Source organism: Calonectris borealis, chromosome 4 (genome assembly GCF_964195595.1).
Source record: "Calonectris borealis chromosome 4, bCalBor7.hap1.2, whole genome shotgun sequence".
NCBI lineage: Eukaryota > Metazoa > Chordata > Aves > Procellariiformes > Procellariidae > Calonectris > Calonectris borealis.
Window position 1 is genome coordinate 49,604,229 of NC_134315.1, and position 24,949 is coordinate 49,629,177.

At 44.0% G+C, this 24,949-nt stretch overlaps 1 protein-coding gene across 11 annotated transcripts in view; it reads right to left on the reverse strand.

The window, feature by feature from the left end:
- The window catches only part of TMEM131L (transmembrane 131 like), an 83,064-nt gene that overhangs the window by 54,416 nt on the left and 3,699 nt on the right, over positions 1 to 24,949 (reverse strand). For all 11 annotated transcript variants that reach the window (XR_012673537.1, XR_012673538.1, XR_012673539.1 and 8 more), the window contains one exon: positions 20,634 to 20,677. Coding sequence is in view for 6 of the 11 variants with exons in the window: in XM_075149458.1 (XP_075005559.1) it covers positions 20,634 to 20,677 (44 nt within the window). In the remaining 5 variants the exon portion in view is untranslated. Of the gene's footprint in view, positions 1 to 20,633; positions 20,678 to 24,949 lie in introns of those variants that run through there.

Below are 24,949 nucleotides of genomic sequence, written 5' to 3' on the forward strand. Positions count from 1 at the left end.
CCCAAGCACAGACCTGAGAGAACAATAAGTGGCTTATCAGTGAATTGGGCATGCAAATCAGGCACCCATGTGGCCTAAGCTGAACCTGCAACTACTTGTGGACACAAAAAAAAAAAAGGAGTCTTGTTTCAGCTAGGCTGAGAAATATCTAAGCTATTTGTTTTGGATGAGTGTATGGGGCCCACTAGTTCAAAATGCACATCAAACATTTTCCTCTGAAGCATCTCTACCACTGCCAGCAAATCCCAAATATCCTGGCAAGCAGAACATCCACCTTCATTTTCCTTTTTGCTTCGTATAATTTAACAATTGCCTGTTCATTTTGCAATATTTCATCAGGCAATCTCCAAGTACTTAAGACAACAATAACTGCTCTGAAATAAAATCTTTAGTTTGCCTTTCTTTTCTTTAAGCTTCTTTACAATTTAACTTTTTTTAAGAAATCAGCAATCTTCTGTTAAACTGTTAAAATCGCAGAAATGACAAAGTTTACTTTTTTTTTTAGTTCTTCCCAAAACAAATTAAAAGAGTCACTTGCCTAATATAACAAACACTTTTGGCTCCATGAGAAGCCTTGGCATTCTTGAAGTTTTATCTTGGATTACCGGGTCCTGGACTTCTGGGGTTATGAGAAAATACTGCATTTCATGTCTTTTTAAAGAATGCTTCTAGCCCATGAGTATGCAAAATAAAAACACAAATCCCAAAGGCACACAAAGCAGCTCATGCTATTTTTTTTTCCTTTTTAAACCTCAAAGCTTTTCAGCCAAGTTCACTTTTTTCAAGTAATTTGCTTACCTTGTAGTTGCCAAACCCTCCAAAAAAAACCCCAAAACCCTTTAAACTGCCTGCATAACCCAGGTTTGTTCTTCAAAAAATGATGCTAAGATCACAAATAATTTCTGAGATGTTAACTTTTGCCTATCTAACTTACTTAACAAGCATTAAGAAAGGCAGTCAAACCTGAACGCACCCTGGCCTACTTTACACGTGTAAATAAATGGCTGCTTTTTGAAGAACGCTGCTCAACTCTCAACTCGAAATCACTTCAAGAGGAGCTATGAGACTCCACACCTCCGGAAGACCATGCTGTTTATCCCAGCTCCTGCCCAGAGTCTCTAAAGCGAAAATGAAACATTTTCAGGTGGAGAAGTGCTGCTCAGAGCCTTTTTCAGACACTGTGAAAACATGAAGCCTAGAGAAAGAGCGCACGGAGAAGTACCAGGAGAAAAGGCTTCCACGGCGTCAGCACGCTGCCTTCTCCGGCTAACAGCAAAGCACTAACTGCAAGCCTTGCACTGAAATACCATGAAATTTAAATGATCGTTCCCTACCCACAGTTTTCAAAGCCTTTTACTGAAAGCAGTCAAATTTCACAGCATGACCCTGTGAAAGAGGTAGGATGAAAGAACCTCAGGAAAGGCAGAAGACAGCCCACAAACCCACCTGCCTTGTACCTACAGAGAGCACGTTTATTTTTACTTACTAGGTAGTAAAGTATTTAATTCCGTCCTTGCAACAGCGAAACCATGGCAGAAGATTTTAGTGGCCAGGGCTGTTTTTAAGCATAGTCCTGTACTAACATAATTAGGAATCTAACAAAGGAAGAGACAGATATTCCGGAAGACACAAATACCGGTTCTATCACACCTGCCTCAACTAAATTAATTCCCTAAAAATAACAATGAACTTGTTTTCTGATCCTGCCGAATGTCTACAGGACAATTAGCAGTATAGAAAGAAGAGATCCAAGTGAAAACAGACCTTGCCTTTTTAATGTATCAATTGCAATTCTGTTTTTACCATTAAAATAAAAATTCATCAAGCACACAAAATTTTACTCAAAAAATCTTCCTGGGCTGAAGAGCAAAGGGCCAACCTCTGCCAATCCAGCAGCAACCCTCCAAGCCTTTCCCTTCCACGTGCCGGGGCAATGCAGTATTTCTCCGGCTCGGGGGATCTGGCTCCTGCCTCGAGCGAAGGGGGAGGCATCGGCAGGAAGCAGAGTGGGGCTGCAGAGCTCACGGCAATAGGAAGTTGCATTCTTGTCAAATATCATTGCACCCAACCATTTCCTTTTTCTAATTACAGCCGCAGCCAAAAATTTCCATCTTGACAGAAACCATTTTAAGTTAGAACAGTTTGGCGAAATGCATGAAAGAGCTCTGTGGTCGCTGATAAGCTTGACCTGCTTAATAATTAAGAGTGATAATCTTCCTACAGCAATGAAGAGTGCTAATCTTCCTACAAGAGCTGCCTTTTGCTGTTTCTGCATCAATCCAAGCCTTTTAGTTTCTTTTTATAATGAGAGTACAGGCCTGTAGGACAGCTAAGGCACAGATTTGCATGGTAGATCGAGGCCCATAGGAAACCTTTACACAGAACCTGTTAAGTACTAAAAATCCCCTCCCCTTTTTTCTGCTGAAACAGAAAAAAATAATATTACCTAAAAAGGAAACTAAGCAAACACAAGAAAACTCAGGCTTAGGACTTAAAAAAAAAAAATTTCTGCTCTTAATTTATTCCCTTTGGTCTGGACAATGCACCTGATACCACTTGCCCTGAAAAGAAGCCATGGTAAGTTCACGTCTCCTAAAGCTGCAAAATCCAAGTTTGACCCAACAGTGGAAAACATCAGCCTGGCCTTTGCATTTCTTCTCTTTTGTGGATTTCAGCCCAAATCTTTAAAAACAAAGTATAATCTTTGAGCACCAACTGTCAAGCATAGTAATTTACCTACAAACATCCTACACCATTCCTTGTTTAAGCCAACGTATGAAGATGGACAACCAAAATGGGTTCAATATGGAAAATCATACAAGTTATCTACACAGTACTTTACCAGATAGCTTCAAAGGCTACTACTGTGGAAAAGCAAACACTACAATATACAGTTTAGACGCATTAGGCAGTAAATTAGTTTACAAATGGGTAAGACACTGAGGAAGTCCCTCTCGAAGACTTAAATACATGCACCTCTTTCAAAATCCTTTTACCAAACATTTGCTTGAGTAACACATCAAGACCAGCTTTCTCAGTGCTATGTTTCAGTTTTACAAGGAGAAAAACTATCGCTGCTATTGATTGCCAGACTTACTAAAATCTTAATTCTCTTCTCTAACAGATGAAACTTCATACAAGACTTTCTGAAGCATTTGCAAACTACCCAGAATTTAAACTACATACATTAGGCTCTCTAGGGATATCTAATTTTTCGTATCACTGAACAGTATTTTCACAAGCCATATTATATGACTCTGAAAACATGATGCAAAGAAGAAACATAAAGAGAAGGAGCAAGGCTACGCTTTTCTTAAAGGTACTTTAAGCATGGTGCTGCAGGGTGAAGCTGTGATTGCACAGTCCTGCGTCGAGCAGGGGAACAAAGCTACTCTCCCACACCCCCAGGGCCACTACCAAATCTTAAGGCGGAAGAGTTAAAGATAAGTCACTAACCAACACCAAAAAAGTAGCTTCGGCCCAAAATCAAACACCTCCATCTCACAGGAGCATCACTCTCTTGTTCTCGTTTTCCACCCCTCCCAGTTGGGGTGTATTAAATCCACTTTAGTGCCCCTCCAAATGTTTCTGTGTCGCTTGACAAAGCTTTTTGTTCTGGTGCAGTACCCTACTGGATCCATGCCATTTTACAGATGTGATGCGTAGTATTGTTTACTAGACGGGACGTGTATTTTCTCCAGAAAAACACGGAACTTTTTTCTTACGAAGAACCTTTTAAAGTTACAATAACGATAAAAAAATCTGAAGACTACTTATTGTTCATTCATATTTTATTAACTGATTGCACTGCGCATTTTCATCTTCACCTATACACTTCAATAGTCCAGTCATATATACCTACTCTTAAAGTAAAAGCTTTTCTTTTCCAACTCCCCATACAAAACTCCAGTTACACTTCCCTCCTGCAGGCAGAAAAAGAACAGGGGAACCCTCCACAGCATCGGATCATTTCCACTTTCTCACCTAAAGTCAGTAATCCCCTTCGGTGGCAGGACACCACGCAGACAGCCTGCCGAATTCCCCCGGCTGCCCCTTTTGAAAAGGGCAGCTTGCTGCGCGCGCCTGTCTTGTGTCACTCGGCGCCCTGGGTTGTGGTATGCAAAATGAAAAGACAGCTCCATGATTTAGTGCTATTAATAAAAGGAAGCACTCTCACAGTGTATTTGTGACCTACTCCTAAGTACTACCATGTATTTATACTTTGTTAGATTACCTTGTTAAAGAAAACACAGATATGAAAAAATTTATACCAGAGAATTCAAACTGGCAAAAATTCAAAAATTTTGGCATTACCAGGATTAGTAGTTACAACACTTATTGCAGAAATTACCAGGTCCTTACAAAACATCTGGGATCTGTTGAAGCCAATGCACAGCATATGCTCTGAGCCAATTCTTCTGACGTACAAAATGCTGCAACCTTCTGCTATTAAACAAAGCAGAACCATATGAAACACACCCTGTTTCACAGGTTTATTAACAAAATGTGTACCACCAAAAAAACCTCAGGTATGTTACGGCTGGCACGTTAACCTCTAGAGCTCCGATTTCCAGCAAGGGGCACCTTGAGCCAACAAGTTAACATTTGTTTCCTTCAGCAGGATAGCTGGTGGGGGAAGGAAGAAGAGAAAAATGAGCTGAAAAAAATAGCAGGAAGTCAACTTTTGATTATTTTGCGTCAGTTAAAAAAAAAGTACTTGCAATCAAGTACTATATTAAGACTCCACCTCCCCCAGATTCTTGCGTTTCCTCCTTTATTTCAAAGCTAAGAAGCTAATCGGAGTTCACCAACTTGAAATTTTCACCTGTGAAACCAAGGGCAAAGAATCGGTAACGCTATTTTTAGTTTCTTAACAAGCCTCAAACCAGAGGTGCGCTTCCACTGCAAGAAAGGATGCACTTTGCTTCTGCACGCTCCACACATTAACCTATCCGATACGGAGCTTCTCACGCTGCCCGAGGGAGGAAAAGCTCCTTCGACAGGCCAAAGATCTCTCTGCAGCCCAAAGGCGTATTTAACCGAGTTTGGCCGTACATCTCTCGACGCTCCTTCCTCTGCAAGATAACGAGCAAGTAAATGTCACGGTCCCACGTGGGAACCCGCGGGGACCTGCGCAAACTCCCGCTGAAGCCAGCGGGGCTGCTCGCGGGCAGAGGGGCAGCTGGGGGGCATAGCAGCAGGTCCCGCACGGGGAACTTTGCCCCTCCCGACGGGCGCATTGGAAAGCACGGACCCACGCGTGACCTAAGTGCACGAAACCAAGCTTGGCGAGCGCATTCAGCCTCTGAACAGGCTTCGTCGTGTCACTCCACGGCAGTATTTTACACTAAAAAAAGGAGCAACAAGGCTTTGTAAGACAGATCTCTGATTGTTTCAAAATGGAAGACATGGCTTTTGGCAGGAGTATGGCAAAAAGACAGAGGGAATAAGGAAACGTGAGGTGCTGCCCCAAACCAGGGTGAGCAGTAGGTAGCACATGGATTTGCAGCTACCACAACATGACGTTTTTGACACCTCACCTTCCCTTTCCGCAGCCTGTAAAATTTCAGTGGATAAAGGGAAAATAAAAAAAGGTGCAAACGTTCAAATCGAGTGTCATTGTCCCCAATCCAGTGCTCACGCCCAGCAGGACCTAGCCTCCAAGCCAGACCCCATGACAAAGCCACGACAGACATCGGGCAGCTTGCAGTTCTCCAAGTCCCAAATGAGCTTCCTCAGTTTGGGAACAAAAGCGAAGGTCTTCAACTAAAAATCTGGAAATATACGCTCTTTATGGCTGCGCACTGCCCTCCCCTCCCTGCACAGCAAACACTTTAGTAATTATTCCAAGAACAAATCATCCACCAAAACACAGCCCACCGCTTCGATGACTAGAAAGCATTAACAACTGTATTTATTTACAAAGAGGAAAAAAAAAATTCCGAGAGTGAAAGCCTGGGGACTGGGGTAGGGGGGGTGTTTGTTTTAAAGTGACTACCCGCATCTGCGGGATCAGCCACATTATCCCAGCAACACTGGGAACGCTCACAAAGACCAGAAATGCCCCCTTTTCAAAAGGGCAGTTTAAACGCTGCAGAAACTGGGTCAGCAACAGGCCACAGAAATACCTAAGCAGGCAGCAGGCACCTCGCGGGTTGTAGGCAGCAGGCTGGCGGCAAAGGACTCGAATAAAAGACAGAACACACCAAGACAGAAATCAGACAATAGCTATTGAAGAAAGGCAGTTAATAGCAACAAAGCACGTAAAGCACGGGTCAAGGAGTTGGTCAAGTACAGGCCCTTCAACTCCCTACCCTCCTCCAGTTGCCAAGAATCAAGATTTGGACACAAACCAGCAATGCACATGGCGCACAGCACTAGCAGGCAGGCACAAAAACTACGCAGGCACGTTAAATCCACAACACGATAAGGAACTGCAAAACTTACTCTACAATATTACATGGCTGCTCACTTCCCAAGGGCAGCGCGGTGCTCCTTGTTGTTCAAGTCTCATTTTAAAAAAACAGGAATTACACGATTTATGCTTATATATGGTTAGCATATTCATCACCTCTGTGTTCAGGTCAACCCACAACTTCAGTAGATAGGACAACGTAATTCAGCACAAAAAGTATGTATGCAGGCAAAATGTAAGAGGTGACCTACAATGTCACTATGAGGTCTGACTTGCTGACTGCTTTGTACCCTGTGTAATAGCTGACATTAAATGAGTGTGCAGCAGGACTGTTGCACACTTCTGCCAGCCAGAGTGCAGAGACTTGATTCTGGTTTGCATGGACCCTTAAAATCATTTTACATAAACGGAGGTGGTGGTTACACAAGGTGCAAGCAGTTATGAATCAGTCGCTCCCTTCTTTCTCTCTTTTCACTTCCCTTTTGCTATTGTGCATCCTTCCTTTCATGGTTAGATTGAAATCTGCTGTTGTCCCTTATCAGTTTTGCCTATCACTTGAAATAAGCGAGCTTTCATTTTTCCCTTCCTACCAGTATCTTTGTTCACTTTGCATTTTTTTCAGGGGCACCTTTTTTTTTTTTTTTTTAATCTCCACAATCTCTTTAGTCACTTTTTCTCTTGTACCACACTTGCCCCCTGCCTCTCTGGCAATTACACCCCATCCTTCCCCCGTTGCCAAATTCCAGCCCAGACAGGTTCAGCATCGCATCTGAGCGGTTTCCGGCACCGCGTTAGGCAAGACGTCTCACCAGCTGCCCAGCCTCTCTCTCCCCAGCCGGGCGACCATGCGTGGATGGCAGCGTCCTGTTTCGGTAGGGTTTCGCCCTAACCAACACGCTGCTCTGAGCTTCAGTAAGAGGCAGCAGGCTGAAGACAAGCGCCCTGTGCACCGAAGCAGACAGGCGGCATGTGAAGCAGCTCTCCCGGGCTCGCACCACTCACCGAGAAAAGTCCGGCAGTTGCACGGGTGCCCCTTGCTTCTGCAGCAGAAAGTCCGGCGGTACCCGAGGTGGAGACTGCCAGCCTCAGCCTCTGCCCCAGAACAACGCAGACCGCGGCCAGGCGTCTCAAGCCTCTGAACTTGTATGAAAATCTGAGCAGAGAGGCCAGGCCAGGCTCGTTGTGCCAGTCAGAAATGCTGGGGGTTTGAAAAAGTTACTGCACCTTCACCTGCCGCCTTGCCCTCCGCGGCAAGGGGAAGCTGCACGCGGCAGGGGAAGCAGCGGAGGCAAGAGAGCTCGGGGGGATATGAGCACTCCCTCACCCCGGGCTCCGAAATTAGGGAACCTGTCATTCCCCCTCCCTCTGAAGGACTGGGAAAAACGCCCTGCTTCCCAGGGCGATTCAAAGCAGCTTGACCGTTCTCTGGTGAAACCTGTTTCTCTCCCATTGCAGAAGGAGTTGGAGGCGACCAGCCTTCCAACATCTAAGGCTCTGTCCCGAAATTATTCCTCCACCACTGCGCAGGTGCCGGGGGAGGGAGCTTCCCCACAGACAAGACCACATACTGGCGGTGGGGAGGGATCCTGCTTGCCACCGAGGGCCAGCTCCAGGTCACGGGGCAGGTGAACCTTGCCTGGCTGCAGTCCTTACAGCTCTTCTGTTGCTTTGAAACACATTTATCATCACGACTGGTGCAACCTGACCACCGCCATACCCTCTACGATGACCTGCTTTCAAGCAACAGATGGGCAACGCACAGATGCCATGATGGCACTGTAAGCATACGGGATACCGCACAATGCTGTAATTCCAGGGCAACAATACTGCAAAATAGCCTCATGGCCTCAGCAACACTCCTGGTTTTCCCACTTAGCCGCTGCCTTGCTGCCACCTCCTTCTCCTCAGATGCGCGGCCCCTCAGGCTCTGGCTTCCCATCAGGGAGTGGGACCAGGCTGCTGCATCCACGGGGCTCACAGCAGCTTCTCTGGAGAGAGATGTGCTGGGACAAGGGTCCGATGAGCCCAGAGGGGACGAAAAGGGGAAAAAACAGCACTCAGTGCAACCTTGCAGTGTAGTTTGTTGCAATATGAGTACCGCCAGGTACCCAGCCAGACAGCGGGCACTTAATGAGGGGAAAGAAAACCACCCCTCCTCCTCCCACATCCCGCAGCAAATCCCACTGCCTCTCCAACCAGAGGTTTAATATCAAGACACCGGTGCAACCGCGACGCTGGGCAGTACTCATTAATACTCGGATAGCATCACTACTCCGAAACGCTCCGGATTTGCGGCTAGTGCGCAGTGCGGGAGCCGACCTGCTATGGCATTGCTTCGGCCAGGAGCTGGTGCCCGATGCCCAGAGGGCACCGAAACCATGCGTGCCCAGCCCTGCGGGTGGTGGCAGTCAATTACCAGTAACTTTGGTAGAGTCCTAAAGTAGAAACACAAACCTTTTATATTTCAGACGCTTCTAATAATATTTGTTAGACTGTTCCACTTTTCAAGTAGAGAGCAAACAACTCCACACAGTAATTTTTGCATTAATTCCTGCAAAGGCAACCAGATCTTTCAGGATGACATCTAGTATGTACAACTCTGAAATTTCATGCAATGTACATCTTCATACTCTAAGCAGTGCCTCAGTAGGAGCAGTCACGACGTATAATTACTTTAAACTTTAAAATTACAGCTTTTATCTTCTACCAAACGTAACCAACTTTTTTTTAATGAATCACTGCAATTTATCCTCAAAGAAAATAAAACTACTGTATTGTCAGACAATTCAGTAAAATTCAACCAGTTTTGCTTTTTATCCTACAACTCTCAGGATTCAGCTCTGTTGTGCAACGACGATGGCTAACACTACAGTGTACGTGAAGATGGGTTTCAAACGGAGTGAAATGGACCCATAGACCCCAGCCTGTAACAGATGAGTAATTAACAGCATTTAGATATTCCCACCAAGAAAAGCCTCGAGAACATGGTGGACTTTGCTTTGGCTTTCTGACACAGAGCACCGAGGAGGTCCGAGAGCCTTAAAAAACAGCACACGTGCATTTCCAATTGCTTGTGGAAACTGCACCTCTCATCCGAGCGCTCTACAGCAATGGAGTTAAAAGGCAGCACAATATACAGGAACCTCAAGACCTTGGAAACCATACAAAGGATTCTCCTCACAAATAATACAAAAACAAGCATGCATCTGTTTTTTCTCTCTCCAGTGCTAAACACATCACACTGAGACTGCTGGCTCAGAGTCAAAGTTGTCTCCAAAGTCCCTCTTTGTTCCAAGTATATTCCCAACGGCAGCGCAACACACTGCTCTGACAAACGTGGACCAGTGTCCTAAATGCCAGGAGATGGCATTCAAGCACATACATCTGTATTCATATGGCCCAATTTCGGTTTGACACGACTGCTGAACCCGTTTCTGTTCTCACTGATAAGAAACAAATACCTACAGCTGAAGGACTGTAAAGAGTTGCCTGATCCCACCAAACCCACATGCTGGCCATGGAGGAACTCTTCGGAAGTCCTCACAGGGGAAAGAGCACCAGCAGGAAGGAGGATGCCAGGTGGCCTTTTTTTGAGGCTTAATTTTGATAATCAGAAATCACAGAAATAATTGAAGCAGCTTCACAGGAAAGGTCAAGACCTCGGTACGCAAACAAACTTAAAAAAATGTTAAGTATTAACATTTGGATCCACTGCTTCCCAAACACTGTCAGAAAGAAGAGTGCAGTTGATGGCAGCACTTGCAGTGACTCAAAGCCAGTCTCTAGAACTTCTGGAAATCTGAGAGTCTGTGCAACAATCCCATTTTGGACCCTCTCTTAGGACTCGCAAAAGCGTTTCAAGTATATACCTACCACACGGGTGACCGGGAGAAGCCCTCCAGTAAATCAGGAGGGGAAACAGGGCTGTAAGAACATGGCAGCATTCAGGGGGCATAGAGAAGAACAAAGAACAGTAAAAAAAAAAAAAAAAAAAAGGAGATATTATTAACTTTCCACTAGATCAGGTATCAGCATTCACACATATTTAAAAAAGCTGGGAAATTCCCACTCAAGAGATAAATATATATGTGCTACCAACAAGGCAGATAGTAGCAGAAACTAAGATAAGCAGATTACGAACTAGACTTTATCTACTTTGTAAAGCTGAGACTGCCTATTTAATTCAAAGTTAATTTTTTTTTTGGGACAGGGGTGCAGAGATATGTGACAATGGCATTATGCTTCAGTCTCTCAAAGAAAATAACTAGGTCCCAGAGAGAAACATTAAAACAATGAACAGCAATTAAAAAAATTGGAAAGCAATATGTAATGATTTATACATGCAAAAGAAATAGTGAGAATGTATGTCAGGACAACTTGTGACTTAAGGTCACTTTTTCTTCTTCATATATATTATTCAGATTTCTGAAAGTCTTCCCAGGCATTTTGAAGTGTGTCAAATTATCATCCTATTGAAAAACAAGCACCTCCAAAGGCCAGACCCGTTTCAAATCTTAGGACTGCAAAGCAACTTTTACAATGCAAGCTCAGCTACATTACTGCAAATGTCACCATCCCATCATCCGAAAGAACAGTTTCTAGGCTTAAAAAATAGTGAGTTGTTTCCTGCATTTCTCATGTTTCCTTAAGAAGCTGTTGCGAACAAACATTTTAACAAAATAACTTCTTGCTCAGAAAGCCCAACTTCTAACTGAAACGCAACAAAACCATGAACCAGAGACAACAGAGCCCGTGCTTTCAACAGCACTGAACGTGATACACAGTCTTAACTTTCTTCTTTTCACTTCCAAGTCCTTACAGCTTCTTCATGTCTTCACGAAGTTTTCAAGTAGAAGTTGGCTTTTATCAGGCAGTAACAAATTGCAGTTCAAATTTCTTAATTTTGACATCTGTGGAGTTCTGGTATCCAGGTGGGTGAGATGGTAAAGCATTGACTACGGCTCACTAGGTACTGCAACAGTATCTTGAAGCAGACAAGAGGCTATCAGAGGACGAGAACTCCACCAAAAACAAGAACAGAGGGCTACTTCTCACCCTCCTCTTGGGAAACTTTTTCCCTTCTCTCTCCTTTTCCTCATAATTCTGAGGAAAAAAAAAAAATTCTTCATGGTGATTGTTTTTGATTGAGGAATTCCTGTGTTTAAAATTTATATAAAGTCCATTTGTTCTACAGAAAGCAAGGTCTGTTTTGTACACACATACATAAAAAAATATCCTGAGTTGTCCTTACCTAATTATATTTCCATTGCACTTTCTAAAAATTACCAAGACAAAAAAAAAATGCAGCTTTATTTGTACACCGCTTTGGGGGCAGGAGGTGGAGAGGAAGATAATGTGACTATTAACACAGCCAGCTTTGCCCTCTGTCTTCCTTATCTCAGGTGGCAGCCTGGACATAACATAGAATGGCGGGTCCCTGAGAGGACAAGCAGACACCTGAATTACTCATACTGACCACGTGTCTCTCCTAGGCGATTAGCTTATTTGATTAAAGCAAACTCTTCTACAAATATAAAGGAAGTATTTGCAGTGAGTACTCAGAACTCTGCAAAAGAGTTAATACACACCGTTGTCACATGCAAGTATAATATTTGATACACTTTTCTTCTCCCTGAAGTGGACAGGACCATTTTGTCCTGATGAAGAGAGGAGTTGGTCATTCTGCAATAACCACCGCCAAGAAAAAGTCTCCTTCCAAAGAAGAAGTGGATAAAAAATGATGCTTAAAACAATGTAACTAAGATATATTTTAAAACTTAGCCTTGAATTTGTGGTACAGATGAGCTATTGTGGAAGTGGTACAGATGAGCTATTTGCTTTGTTTTCCTGTCCATGTTTTTACTTGTATTACTATGGGAAATGCCAAAGTTTCTGGAAAGGCTCCTTCACCTACTTGCCCACAAGCCATGCACTCAGAGCCACCGCCCGGGCGGGAGCGCAGCTTTCCCTGAGCACACTTCCTAGTTGAATAAAAATACATGAGGCATTATAAGCTAGGCCTGTGTTACCTTTGAGTCTCTAGGACGATGAGAGGCAGGTAACAGCATTGCCTATAGCACTTTATTACACCGCATCAGATTATTTCAGGTAACTTTATACTCAGCTTATAAAAATCAAGCCAGCGTGCTTGGTGGACTGTCTGCAAATTCCTGAAAGTGAGCAAGCTGTTGTTGTGGTTTTTTCTATTTTGTGACACTTTGTCAATCTGCAGCAGGAGAAAAACCATGAAACTAAATGCATATAAGGTGTCAATTTTCAGATTGCTGACGTTGGTCTATTATTCCGGATATCTATCGTTTAACTGCATAATGGTAAAATTAAAATTACTGCAAATTAAACCCTCTTAAGGGCAACTAAGAAGCAGCTATTAGGGAAATAAAAATAATTTATTAATAATAAATGTATAGATATAAAGCTAAATCTTTTGTGGCCCACTGCCCATAAATCAGAAGGATTAGCCCAGGATTAACACACATCTGAAGTTCATTATTAGTATATTAAGATGTAAAAGTAGACGCGTAAGAAGGGAGTTCCTATTCTGAACTACTTACATTATAGAAGCAGCACGTATGGGCTAAGAGGACACTAAGTTTACAATGATTACGACAAGGACAAACATGCAACAGCCGTTGTTTGCTTTTGCTTTTCTTTTTTTTTCTCGTCTCTTCTCTAAACATAAAAAATGTATCCTAACATCCCCTTTCACAAAACAAGGCAGGTTAAGTTTAACAAGAAAAATGCCATGTTCGAGAGCAGACTTGCAGAGCGCTCGCAGCATGCGGCTGCTTGGCATTAAGAGCTGACCCTCCCCGTGTGTTTGCTGAATGACTATACCAACAGCCTGTGCCACCACGAGATCTGTCCCTGCTCCGGCATAGCTTTGCAGCCAGTACTGAAACAAACACAGAATGGCAAATAAGACACCGTATGCCCTTGTCCCACCTGCTCAGATCAGGATTGTCCTAACTCTGAAGACCGTGCATTCTGGGTGGACTCTGTCCCAAAGCGTAAGGCTACAGGGGTTTACCAAGAACCTGAAAAAAATTAAAGCTGTGCACAACAAATGATGTACGTGTGCGTGCAATTGCCTTCAACTTTCCATACAGTGGCAGGTTGTGTGATTCTCCACACCATCCACCCAAAATCCATCAACTGCCTCCAAGGCTATCCATCACACTGATGCAAATGCCTGACTCTCCTCCTACCCGACAGCCACTGATTTGATAAGGCATTACTCCCAACATACGACAAGATGCTCTCCCTCTCAGCCCCACGCTTCTGGGGTCTAACCTGCTCATCTGCCTCACCAGCAGTGAGCAGAGCAGCAGATTTGGCTGGGCTCCTCCCCAGCTCCTCCTGCGCTGCAGGAGGTAAGGGAGCAGAGAGTCAGCCGTGGCACGAGTACCACCACGCAACCACCCACCCCGCAGCAGGCCAGAAGGCAGGTGGAAGAAGAGCAGGGACAGGCAGACCAAGGAAAGAGCAGGAAGACGCCACGAGGTCCGGACCGGAGCCGCACCGAGACAGGGTCAGGCCTCCCCGGGAGCAGCTGGGGAGGAGCCAACAGAGATGCTGTCCTGCAGTGAGCCGCGCTGCCGCACACGGCTCCGGCGTCGGGTCCGGCACCCATCCCGCACAGCCGGAGGAAGAGACCCTGGGAGCACCTTCGTGCACATTCTCAGCTGACGCTGCCACAGAAAGCAACAGGGAAAGCCATCAGAGAACGATCACAGGTAAATGTTAACCTGGCAAAAATAAAACAAAGAAGGGCTTTTAATCCAGAGGAGTCTTCTGACACAACTTGTAGGGCTGCACAAGGCAGGGGAGAGCAGCGGGGCAACAGACAGGGCGAGACAGCCTCTTCCTCTTGCAGTACAGAAACTGCAACCGTTTCAGGCATGGCCCGGACAGAAACTAAAAAAAAAGAAGAGATGCCATAAAAAGGTACACAAGAGATCTGCAGAAGAGAGAGAAAGCTCAGAAAGTGGGAAAAGAAAGAGGAGAAATTATTAACAGAAGAAAGATACGAGACACGCAATGTAAAGCGCAGTTTATTTGTCCGTTTAAAACAGGTCATTACATGTGAGAAAGTTTACTCCAGTAGCACGCAGCCACAAATACAGCTTCTTCACATACGCTAATCCCTGTGCAAACAATAACCTGACAGCCCCAGCTGGGAGGAGACTGACACCGCCTGCTATTTCTACCAGTATAGAAAGCAGGGTAAAGACAGCCCGCGTGGCCTTTCAAGGCAGCATGAGCCATATGAAAGCACAAGTGCCAATTCTCAATTACCACACCAAGATTGTCTTCATTTCTCAAAGTCAAATCGTCACCCATAGATGAGAAAGTCCATTTTAGGCCAGGGTATAAGCCGACATACAGATCAAATGTCACTGATCTGACCATGGGCATCTTCCAGCCCACGAGGGCCCACAACGGCGAGGGAAATGCATACATGCCAGCGGGGTTTTTTCAATGGAAGCAGAAAAGATTTTGACGATGAGTGGGATTGCAACAGGATGTCAAAGAGTAATTAAATCTGGCCACACATCACCTTTAAAATATTTCTGTTACAGTCAATCAGGACCCACGCTGAGGAAAGAAGTTTGACAGCTCTTTGCAAAACGGAGCAGGACTGTGTCTCGTTTGCCATTAACTCCAGATCCCAAAAAGCCATAGCATTAGCTCCTCAGTCCAGTATGAAACAGTACAGCTGGCCGAGGCTGCTACCCTCATTTCAGAAATGTCTGAAAGCAACTTAGAAACAAAAAACTAAATGGACAGCTGACTCACTTGCTAGCACACAGCTCTGGCATGCAATGTCCCAGGAAAAAAAACAAAACAAAACAGGTTTTTTACTCCCTGTATTGGCAGACAAGCAACATAATTTTGCAAAAGGACCAATATTTTGGAAGAAGCAATGCACACGAGGGCACAGCTGTCCCCAACAGCATTTAATACAAAGTTCAGCAAAGCAAAGTTCATCAGTGAATGAATTACAACACATAAAACAGAGATAAAAGATTAAAGCAGCAGGAGTTCAGCCTGCCACCCTGGCTGTGCCTGGCAGAAGTGTAAGGAAGGAGAGGAAGAGTAACACTGATTGGTTTGGAAGGAACTATCTATTTCTTCATCTACAAGAGATCCTCCAACTTTGTTGACCTTCTAGCAATTTTCTTCAGTAAGCTTTTTTTATTCTAGCTTCACATTATCCTCTGTGTTCCCTACAGGTGCTTCCTTAGGGATTTTCACCCAAACGTAACGTGTAGGTGCGTGCATCTCATTTCCACTCCTTTTCTTCTAAGGACTATGTAAGTAAATTTCATTTCTTTAGGCATCCAGTAAAACTTAAAATCAGTAATCCCTTGGTGATTTGGTGAAATTGTAAGTAGGATACAACAGCAATGACTTATCAATTAAAAACAAAAGTTAACCAATATCGAAGCAGTTTTTGCTGCAACCCAGTAAAAACACCCATTCTGTGCATACTGTAGAAATGTGTTGCTTTATGCAAGTGCATTAATGGTGACTAAAAAGCTTTTTCCCAAGAAATGCAGCTTTTTTCTTCTTTAATACACACACAGATTTCTGCTTCTTTTGTAAAAAAATTTTAAAAACTATTAAAAACTTAATAAAAGCAACACTTGATATTACAAGTTAGGACCAAGTGTATATCCTAGGAAAAAGTCTTCACGTAATTTTTCAAATACTTTCGGCGGGTAAGTTTAATGACAATCTAAATAATTAGTGGTACTCGATACAAGCTTAGGCTGAAAATATTGTTTTAGGATTGTTCCTTTCAAACAGTTTAAGTACTCACTGACACTCTAAAAACTACTTTTCAGCTTTTCATTTTGAAACGCTTTCTCAATGGATACCCAGTTTGACTTTAATAAAGATGTTCAAAAGTAAACACAACATAAAACAATGTTTTTTTTAATATTTGGACATTTCTTCTGGCACAAAATCAATTTTTATTCTTTCCAGTAAGAAAAGGCAGAAAGAAAAAGAAATCCAGTTGATCCTAACCTGTTTTTCAGTCTTTCTTTTCCTGGCTTAGCCACCACACACCCAAGCTAGTTATCTGGTACACCAGTCCCATGCCATTACTTTCCAAGAACTGGACTGTCAGAAATCATGGCACTAAGACCACAGGCTTTTTTGAAGGATGAGCCACCTCTGAAGCGTCTTAACAGTCCACCCACAGCGCCAGACTCACCTGTGCCTCCTCACTGGAGACGAGATGAAGTTGTGGCCAGGGAGAAGCTGCCACGTACAACCTCGCAATGTGAAGCAGGCTCATTCCCCCCAGCCACTCGGGATTTTTCCTGAAGCAAACGTTGTAACTACATCTCTGAAGTATCTGCGAAACCCCCGAGTAATTCTGCAGTCCGTGCACCTTAACTGCTTTGTTGTCTCTCAAGCAACTAGTAAGCTACTCCCCTGCTACCTTTACCTTCCAATTTCTCTTCCAGGCCTGGAGCACTATTTCACAGGCACAGCAAAAATCACAGGATTAGGAGTAATCCCACTTGGGAGCCAGGAGAGGCCAAAGTGCCGGGCACCAGCCGTCACTCGCGGGGCGGCACTACCACCCTCGCGGGAACCCACCGGGAGCTGACACCAGCTCCTGCCCCCGCAGCCCCAGCCCACGGGGTCAAACGCTCTCCCAGCGATCAAAGGCAAAGGTTCCACAGAAACGCTTGACTGAGCTAACTGCATCCCACTGCGGATTTTCCTAGCAGTTGATACTGATCTACTCAAAGCAAAATATGCCCTAACTGTCACAGGTAACGGCTGGAAAATGTCCTCTGACTCGCTAATGACACACCATACTCTTAGCATTGTATGGCTTTCCTTTCTCGTGGACTATTAATGCACGTCACACACTAAGAGCACATGCTCCACGTCTTGAGTACAGCAGTTTGTTCTGGTGCAAGTGTTCTTTAACATGTCAGCTGGGAAACTGGATCCTCAAAGGCCTTTCTCCAGGCCTCCAGATCCTCAAAACTAAGGACTAAGAATGTCATACATGTGAAAATTTATTTTTTCTTTTGGTAGTCCAACGTCTACTTCCTTGAAGTGGAAAGCAAAAAATCTTGATAGCATAATTTGTGCACATCCCCTAACAATATTGTCCCTTTACCTGTGCCAGACTTCTGCATTTGACTTATTCTGCTGCTTTAGCGAAAGTATAATAAAAAAGCAAGCACCTGAATCTTCAAAATTTGCTACTGCCAGCTGTGACAAGTGAACACTCACCAGCATGAAGGGAAAAAAAAAGCCAAAAAACCCACCCCCGCAAAAAAACCCCACCACTTTCTGTCAACACCTGTCATTGACTTTCTTCTAACAAAACTTCCTGAACTAAAGTTGTTCTGGAAGGCATCTTTTTACTGCTGACTTTCAAATATAAGAAACAGCTTTTTAAGGAAACCTGAAGCTTTTTTAATAGGCTAGTTCAAATACATGTGGCTTTAATTCTGTCAGAGACTGTGGCCTGAAGCAGTACATCCAGCAACTCAAGTATCTACTGTCCAGCATTTCTTCTTTCAGAGTCTGACCCAGAGAGACACAAAACAGCGGAAAGCAACCTGTGGTAGCATCCAAGCAATCAGAAAGGCAGGAATCGTAGGCTGGAAATTAAGGAGTTGCTAATTACCTTTTTCTCACTCAGGGCAGCTGCAAACCCATGGACCTCCAAATCAACCATTTCTCATTCACCTCCGAAATAGCTCTTTACAAAAATTGCTATTTTGGCAATGTCCTTTTGCCTCCATGCAAACGTCTGTATTTGTTAAAGCTAAACCTAAGGCACAAATATTGAGACTACATCCATCCCCCTTGTGCACTTGCCACAAAAACAACAGCAAACCAAGAAGCCCACCCCAAATGGAAGATCCTGTGTTGCACATGCACAGGAAGTCAGTTAACAGACTGTTAATACTTTTTTTTTTTAAAGTAGGTTAGCAAGCTCCCAAGAGAGCCCATTAACCTAGAATTAAAAATTGAATAAAACAATGTTTTGGGAAGAGACTTTCTCCTTTACGCCCCAAGATGGTGAACTCTCTCTACTTTCTTCAGCTCGGGGGAAAATTTTGAATTCTCTACCTCCATTAACTTCTGTTCATACCGCTACTTTAAGGTGCTTTGCCTCCAGGAGCTTCACATCAAATTTCAGTAGCTTTAGCTGATTTCCCTAGGACACGCTGGCAGACAACGAGATGGAGATGCTGCAAGCTCTCAGGTTTTGCTGCTACAGGAAAAGGAAATCCCCATGATTTCACCATATAGCAATACAAGCCAAGGGAATGAAAGTTAACCTGGAAAGAAACTAATAAATCCTACGTCTTTCTAACATACCTTTGCTAGGTCTTCTTCATAAAATCTACACTATAACATTCCTTCAGTATACAGAGCACGCACAGATCAGTGTTTACATACTGCAGTAAACCAAAACAGTTTAAAAGATGCACACAAACCAGTGTCTGTTTAGGCAAGTTTCCTGAAGCATTTCACTATGACAATAGAAGGGTGTTTCCATCCATGCAAGTGAACCTTATAAACTTTACTTTCAGAAAACAAGTTCATTTTTGGAAATGAGTAATTACTGGAAAAATCTTTAAGCACCTGAATGACCAAAAAAAAGTCAAACCACCTTTTCCTATGTCCTAGCTGAGTCGCAAGGACTATTTATCTTTCAATAATATTTTTATTATTGCCATAGTAGCCAGTTACTCCATCCACCTCCAGAGAAAAATAGGCAGGTAGAGATTTTTTTCGTCCCTAAACTATGTATCTCTGCCTACTAACGAAAATCTCAGAAACCACCTTAAGCACAGCATTTGAGACTGCTGTCTTCTGACTACTTCTCAATAAAGAGAGCATGCTCAGGCACGCAGTGAAAATTTTGCATCAAAACCATGATAGTCACCAGCTGAAAATCAGGAAGTTCTGTATTTGTGCAGGGAAAATGCCAGCTTTCAATAGTTTACCCCTCTTTTTGCAAGGGGAGGAAGAAAAAAAAAAAATCCCCTATGCAGGTAGGAATTGGGGGACATGGGTAAGCACAAGCCGTCAGTACCAGCTGTCATAGGCAGCAGTAATTCTCCCGTCCTGCTTCTATATTCTGTACCATCTTCATCCTTCCCACGGAGACGAGGCACAGGAGCCCCACTGTGACGCTGGGTTCGGACGAGAAGGCTCCCAATGGGGCAGAAAGAGGGGGAAGAGCCACGCGAAGAAGCGTTGCAGTGCAGGACAGACCCGTCACAACCACCCCCTCCCGCCCCCAGGCTTACCCCTTCTGCCAGCTCCCAGCAAGGCCGGTGTTTTATCCTATCTGTTCGCTCTCAAACCCAAGCTAAGGGCAAAGATGGGAGATAAATGCGAAAAGCATTTCTGGCTAACTGCAGCCGTCAGAGCACGGTGGCGTTACACATGTTTAAGTCTTGTGATCTTTCTGGCTGGCACGGCACTGAAAGCTGTACCCACATTAACACATACCAAAGGAAGGAAGTGTTTCACTGGTAGATGTCCAAGCATTTTAATCTGGACGCTCGGAGGAAACAAAATGTGTATTTAAAAAATAATCTGTGATGCTATTTACCCAACCCTTCAAAATAGAGGAGGTCTGATATTAACAGAAACAGCAGAGTTGAGGCTAAAGTTCTTAAGAGTTTTATTATTTTTCTGATTTCTAGAAATAAGGCAGGATATTTATTGTTCCACAGCAACACGTTAATAAGCCTTTGGCTTTAAATCTTCTTTACCTCTCTCCCCACCTTGGTACACATTAACGCTCCAAGACTACTTACGTTGGCAAATTTTGGAACATAAAATTGTCCTCTTGTTTAAAGAAATTAATTACAAAATACACAATAAAGCAGAATTAATAAACACAGAATTTTTTATGTAAAAGCAATGAAAAGCAAATGCAGCTTAGAGATAGAATAAGGAGAAAGAGATGCAGGAGGGCACTTCAGTCTTGCATATGCTGCGCACTATTTTCTGGTTTTGCTAACAAATTAATATTAAAATTAGTTGAAAAAATCGTAAGCCACAAGTAATGAAAATCTAATATGCAGCAGAAAAAAATCATTTTTAGTAGTCTGCCCAATTACACTTCAGTATTTCCTAAAGCAAAAACCAAAACGAGCTTCCACTCTCTTGTTTTCATTTGAGTTTTGCTTACCTTTGCTCTTGTGGATGCTCTTCCACATCCTCCTCCGAATCAGCCTGACAAACAGAGAAAATACCATGTAAGAATCTCAGAATTGCGACAGGGTGCACTGGACATATGTACCATTTTTAACTCCTCCAAAGACAGACTCTCACGTGACTTGCTTCCAAACCCAACTCAGCAATCTAGAATTCCTACAGTGATTCCCTTATGATTCAAGTAAGGTGGATGCTGGCCATCCCATTTGAGGTTTCAGCTCATTTTGCCACGACAAATGGTGAATTAACACGGCTACTCCATTTTTTTTTTCCAAATGTTGATTGAACAGACTCATTTTCCATTTACACAAATGCATCTATACAAAATTCTGCTCACACATACAACTTCAATCTAAAACCATCAATTGTCCTCAAACTACAGGAAGACTATTTTCTCCACCTTCAAATTACCTGCCGCCGTCAGTAAATTTCATTAACTAGTACCTGAGAAAACAGGATGCAGAATGCCTTGAAATTCCCACCACGTGGTAACACCAACAGCAAAGACAAGGTACCACGTTCCAATGGGGATGGTGAGGTCCCAAACCCAGACCTTATCCGTGATCAGCAGCACGTACAGAAATCGGAGAGAGTAGAAGCTTTAAACACAACGGCATAGCTCAGCTGCTGGACTAAGGTAATTTTCGAGACGTGCAGTCAGCAAACTGTGCCAGCTTGCAGTTCGCAACTAACCACTTTGAGCTGTCTACAGAAATGAACTCAAGCGTCGGTTCAATGAGCTCCCTGCAGGAAATCCATTTAAAACAAGCAGGTAGCTGCTCTGAACCAGCCAAGATCTCCAGGAAAGCTTTAGGTACAACTCAAAATGGAGCGTGTTACAGCCACTCAACCCGCGCTGATGAAACCAGGGACAACTTTAGGGAGATTAACATTTTTCAGAAAGAGGTCACAGTTATCCTGCCAAGAACATCTGGTAAGTTTTCCCAGCTACTGCTTCTACAGGTGATGGTTCCACAAGACACGAGCTACAGACCTTAGCAATAAAAAGGTAGGGGGGGGAAAAAAAACCAAAACTTTTAAAATTAAAAGAGTGCACCTTCCACCACCCCTCCTACACATTTCCCATGTAAGTGCATCACGGAACAGGCCCCAGGTCACCAGCTTTGACTCTAGCTATTTTCACTACATACTGGAAAGAAAAATCACCTGCACGAACACTGAACATCTTTCTACAGGTTTCACATGCTTAAGCAGACCAGGCGGCCCTACTCGTCTACCGAACGGGACAGACAGCAGGATTTCTGAAGACCTGAGCCTCATGAAGGGGCAAAGAATGACAACCACGCTAAGGCAACAAATATGGTTAATATTATTATTAATAATTAACATTATTATGGCTAAAATAATGACGTTATGGCTGAATTATTACAGATCTTGCTACCAGATGCATCTAACTTCAATCTTTTGCCACAAGCAGCTCATCCAATAGAAGCAGCACAGCCTTCACCACAGCATAACCAAATCTGTAACAAGACTGACGGGGAAGTACAAGTTCATTTGAGGACTTGATGATCTTTCTTTACGCCTGCCCTTAAAGGGAGGTTGGAGACACCATGGTAATTGTCCAGGATCTGAAGCACATCACACAGCTCTTCAGCACAGACCTACTGACCTAGAGGTCCTAGCACCTGGCCCTCCTGAAAACCTGGCCACCTCTAATGACTGAGCTAAGCCTTGCTGTTAGACTCTACCAGTATGGCACAATACAAACCCATCATCTGCTTTCCAGCTTCTCCAAGCTCCTTTTGCACCTCCAGGACCTCAGCACGATACCAAACAGAATTAGAGGGCTCCTCATTCACCTCCTCCAGAAACAGCTTCTCTGCCACAACAGGCTGGCAAGCTGTTCTCATTTTAAATGGCTTAACTCCTCCTTTAAACGGCTTAACATCTGCCAGGCATCAGAAACCTGGGACCGTGTCATTACGCAGTGCTCACCCTTAACACTAGCTATCTTACCACTTCTCCTCTTCACTTTTCCTCAAGCAATGATGAAGAAAACCTTCCCAATCTACAGTGCAGCTGCAGCATAAAATCTCAATTGTGGAAGAAAAAAAAAATTTAAAAAATCACCCTCGACTCTGAGCATGCACACAGAGCCCCATGCCCAGCTTTCTCCTATCTTCTCTCTTCTGTATGCCACAGGCTACATGTATACTTACACTGAGGATTTAAAAAAAAAAAAAAGAGCAAGCTTTCTCCAGCTACCATATCACCAGACAAGTACTACAGGGGGATGGGAGGAAGGGAAAGACTCCTGAAGCCAAAATGCAGGTCCCAGCAGCCTATCCCTGACAAGCCTATCCGCTTCCTCCAAACCTCATCCTGAATACCGGCAGGTGCTTATCTTGTGCTAGAAAGCCCCTGAAAGCCCCCCTCTCATGTCACACAAGTCATGAGAGCCTGGGCTGACAGCTTCTGCATAATCTGCATGGCCAACCAGCCCCAAGTCCTATCAGCACCATCCAGAAGCTCAGCTGGGAGGCTGGAGGAACCTTTTAACAGCCCGAAGAGGAACACAATTCCCACCCCAAGTCTGTCTCAGGCTTGCACACAAATTGTGCGCCTTCAGACAAACCCTGCTTTGAAGTAGGTGACTCCGGACATTCAATTTGCGCATAGCTTATGGGATGCGCCTCTGTTAATGACATAGTGCAGTGCCGCATATCTCAGATACATATGTAAGATCAAGGTCTTCATCAGCTTTCGAAACCAGCAGAACAATTAACCTTATTAGCCCCTGAGCTGCACTGAAGAACAGGAACTGAAGACGAGTTGCTACTACATGGGAAAAGAAAAAAAAAAAATCTTGCAGAACCTTTAAAGTGAAAATCCAGACAGCAGCTCTATTTGCCCAGTGTATGTAACAGACTATGATACAGTAAATATTATGGTATCTTCCTCTTTCTCCAAAATTCAAGCACCTGAAATATTATCACAGTAATCTGAAATAAGCAGTCGCTGTAATCGCCTAAGTATCTGCAAGCAGATTGAAACATACTCAAGGCATTCCTGTAATGAAACGTCTTGCTCATCTCCTACATGCAACACGCAGGAACAGTAGAAAACCCATCACATCAGACAGACATGGCACTGACACCAAAAAAAAGTTTGGTATATGTTACCTTTGATGACTTACTGTCATTTTCAATCGTGATAACAAGACCTACAATTTAAGCTTCATTATTTCATTTTAAAGTAGTTCCTCCCTCGAAACTGAAGGGGCTGACAGGAAAGCGCTGAATGCCCTGCTCTGCAGGGACCCAGCCCGCCTGCCCCTGCCTTCAGATGCTCACAGTAATCACCAAAGCGGTTTCTGATGGACAGAAACACGCAACTATGACTCTCCGATACCTCTTTTAAGTGGTGTCCACATGAACAACAAATGGCGTTTGTGCTTCTCCTTTCATACACTCGTGGCCATGGAGATAGCAGGCCTGATACCCTTACTGTGCCTTTCCTTGGGCTCCTTCCTCTCCTCTTCAGCAAAAAAAATACAACTAACCACCTTTCAGCTTTGCATTGAAGTGCTCCAACATGGCTGTTTATATTTAGAGCTTTTTCAGCCTTTAATGGGGAAGGGCTTGGGTGTCAAGTCCTGCACAAAGGAGCTTTTCTCCCAAACATTTTAGTTAAGTAAGTGTTAACAAGTTACAAACAAACAGGCAAACCACAAAATTATGAGTCTGAATAAAAACCACAACTGCTCTAATCAAGCCTCTCGCACTTGAGATTTTCCATGTCAAAATCCCACTGGTTTTCCATGCATCTCCCAAGCACTAGGGCAGGCAAGACTTTAAATTCTTCCACACTGAGGACAAATGATGGGAAGAAAAACCAAAACAAAAATCCAGCCACCCAGCCCAGGGACGTTTGCTATAAAAAGAAGGTCAAGGGCAAGGAGGAGAAGGAGAGGAGGGCGGGGGCTCTGCAGCTGCCCCACACTTCACACCACCTTCAACAAGAAAGAGGGACTGGGCGCAAGGGAGTACGGATACCGCAACTGACTGGGAAACCCAGCTCGTCTCAAACCAGAAAGGGAGCCCAGGAAGAAACATTAAAATGCTGGAGGAAGCTGCAGACTGGTGGAAGACTGTCAGCACGCTAGATACAGCCAGCTCCTCCTCAGCTCTGGCACACAAGCCTACGCACACCCTCACCGCCCGCAATGCTCCGGGCACCCGTCAGGCTCGGCTGCGGAGCAAGAGGACTCGGTGAGGCATCCCCAAACGGATCTGCAGGCCTCAGAGGAAGCCGAAATCAAGAGAA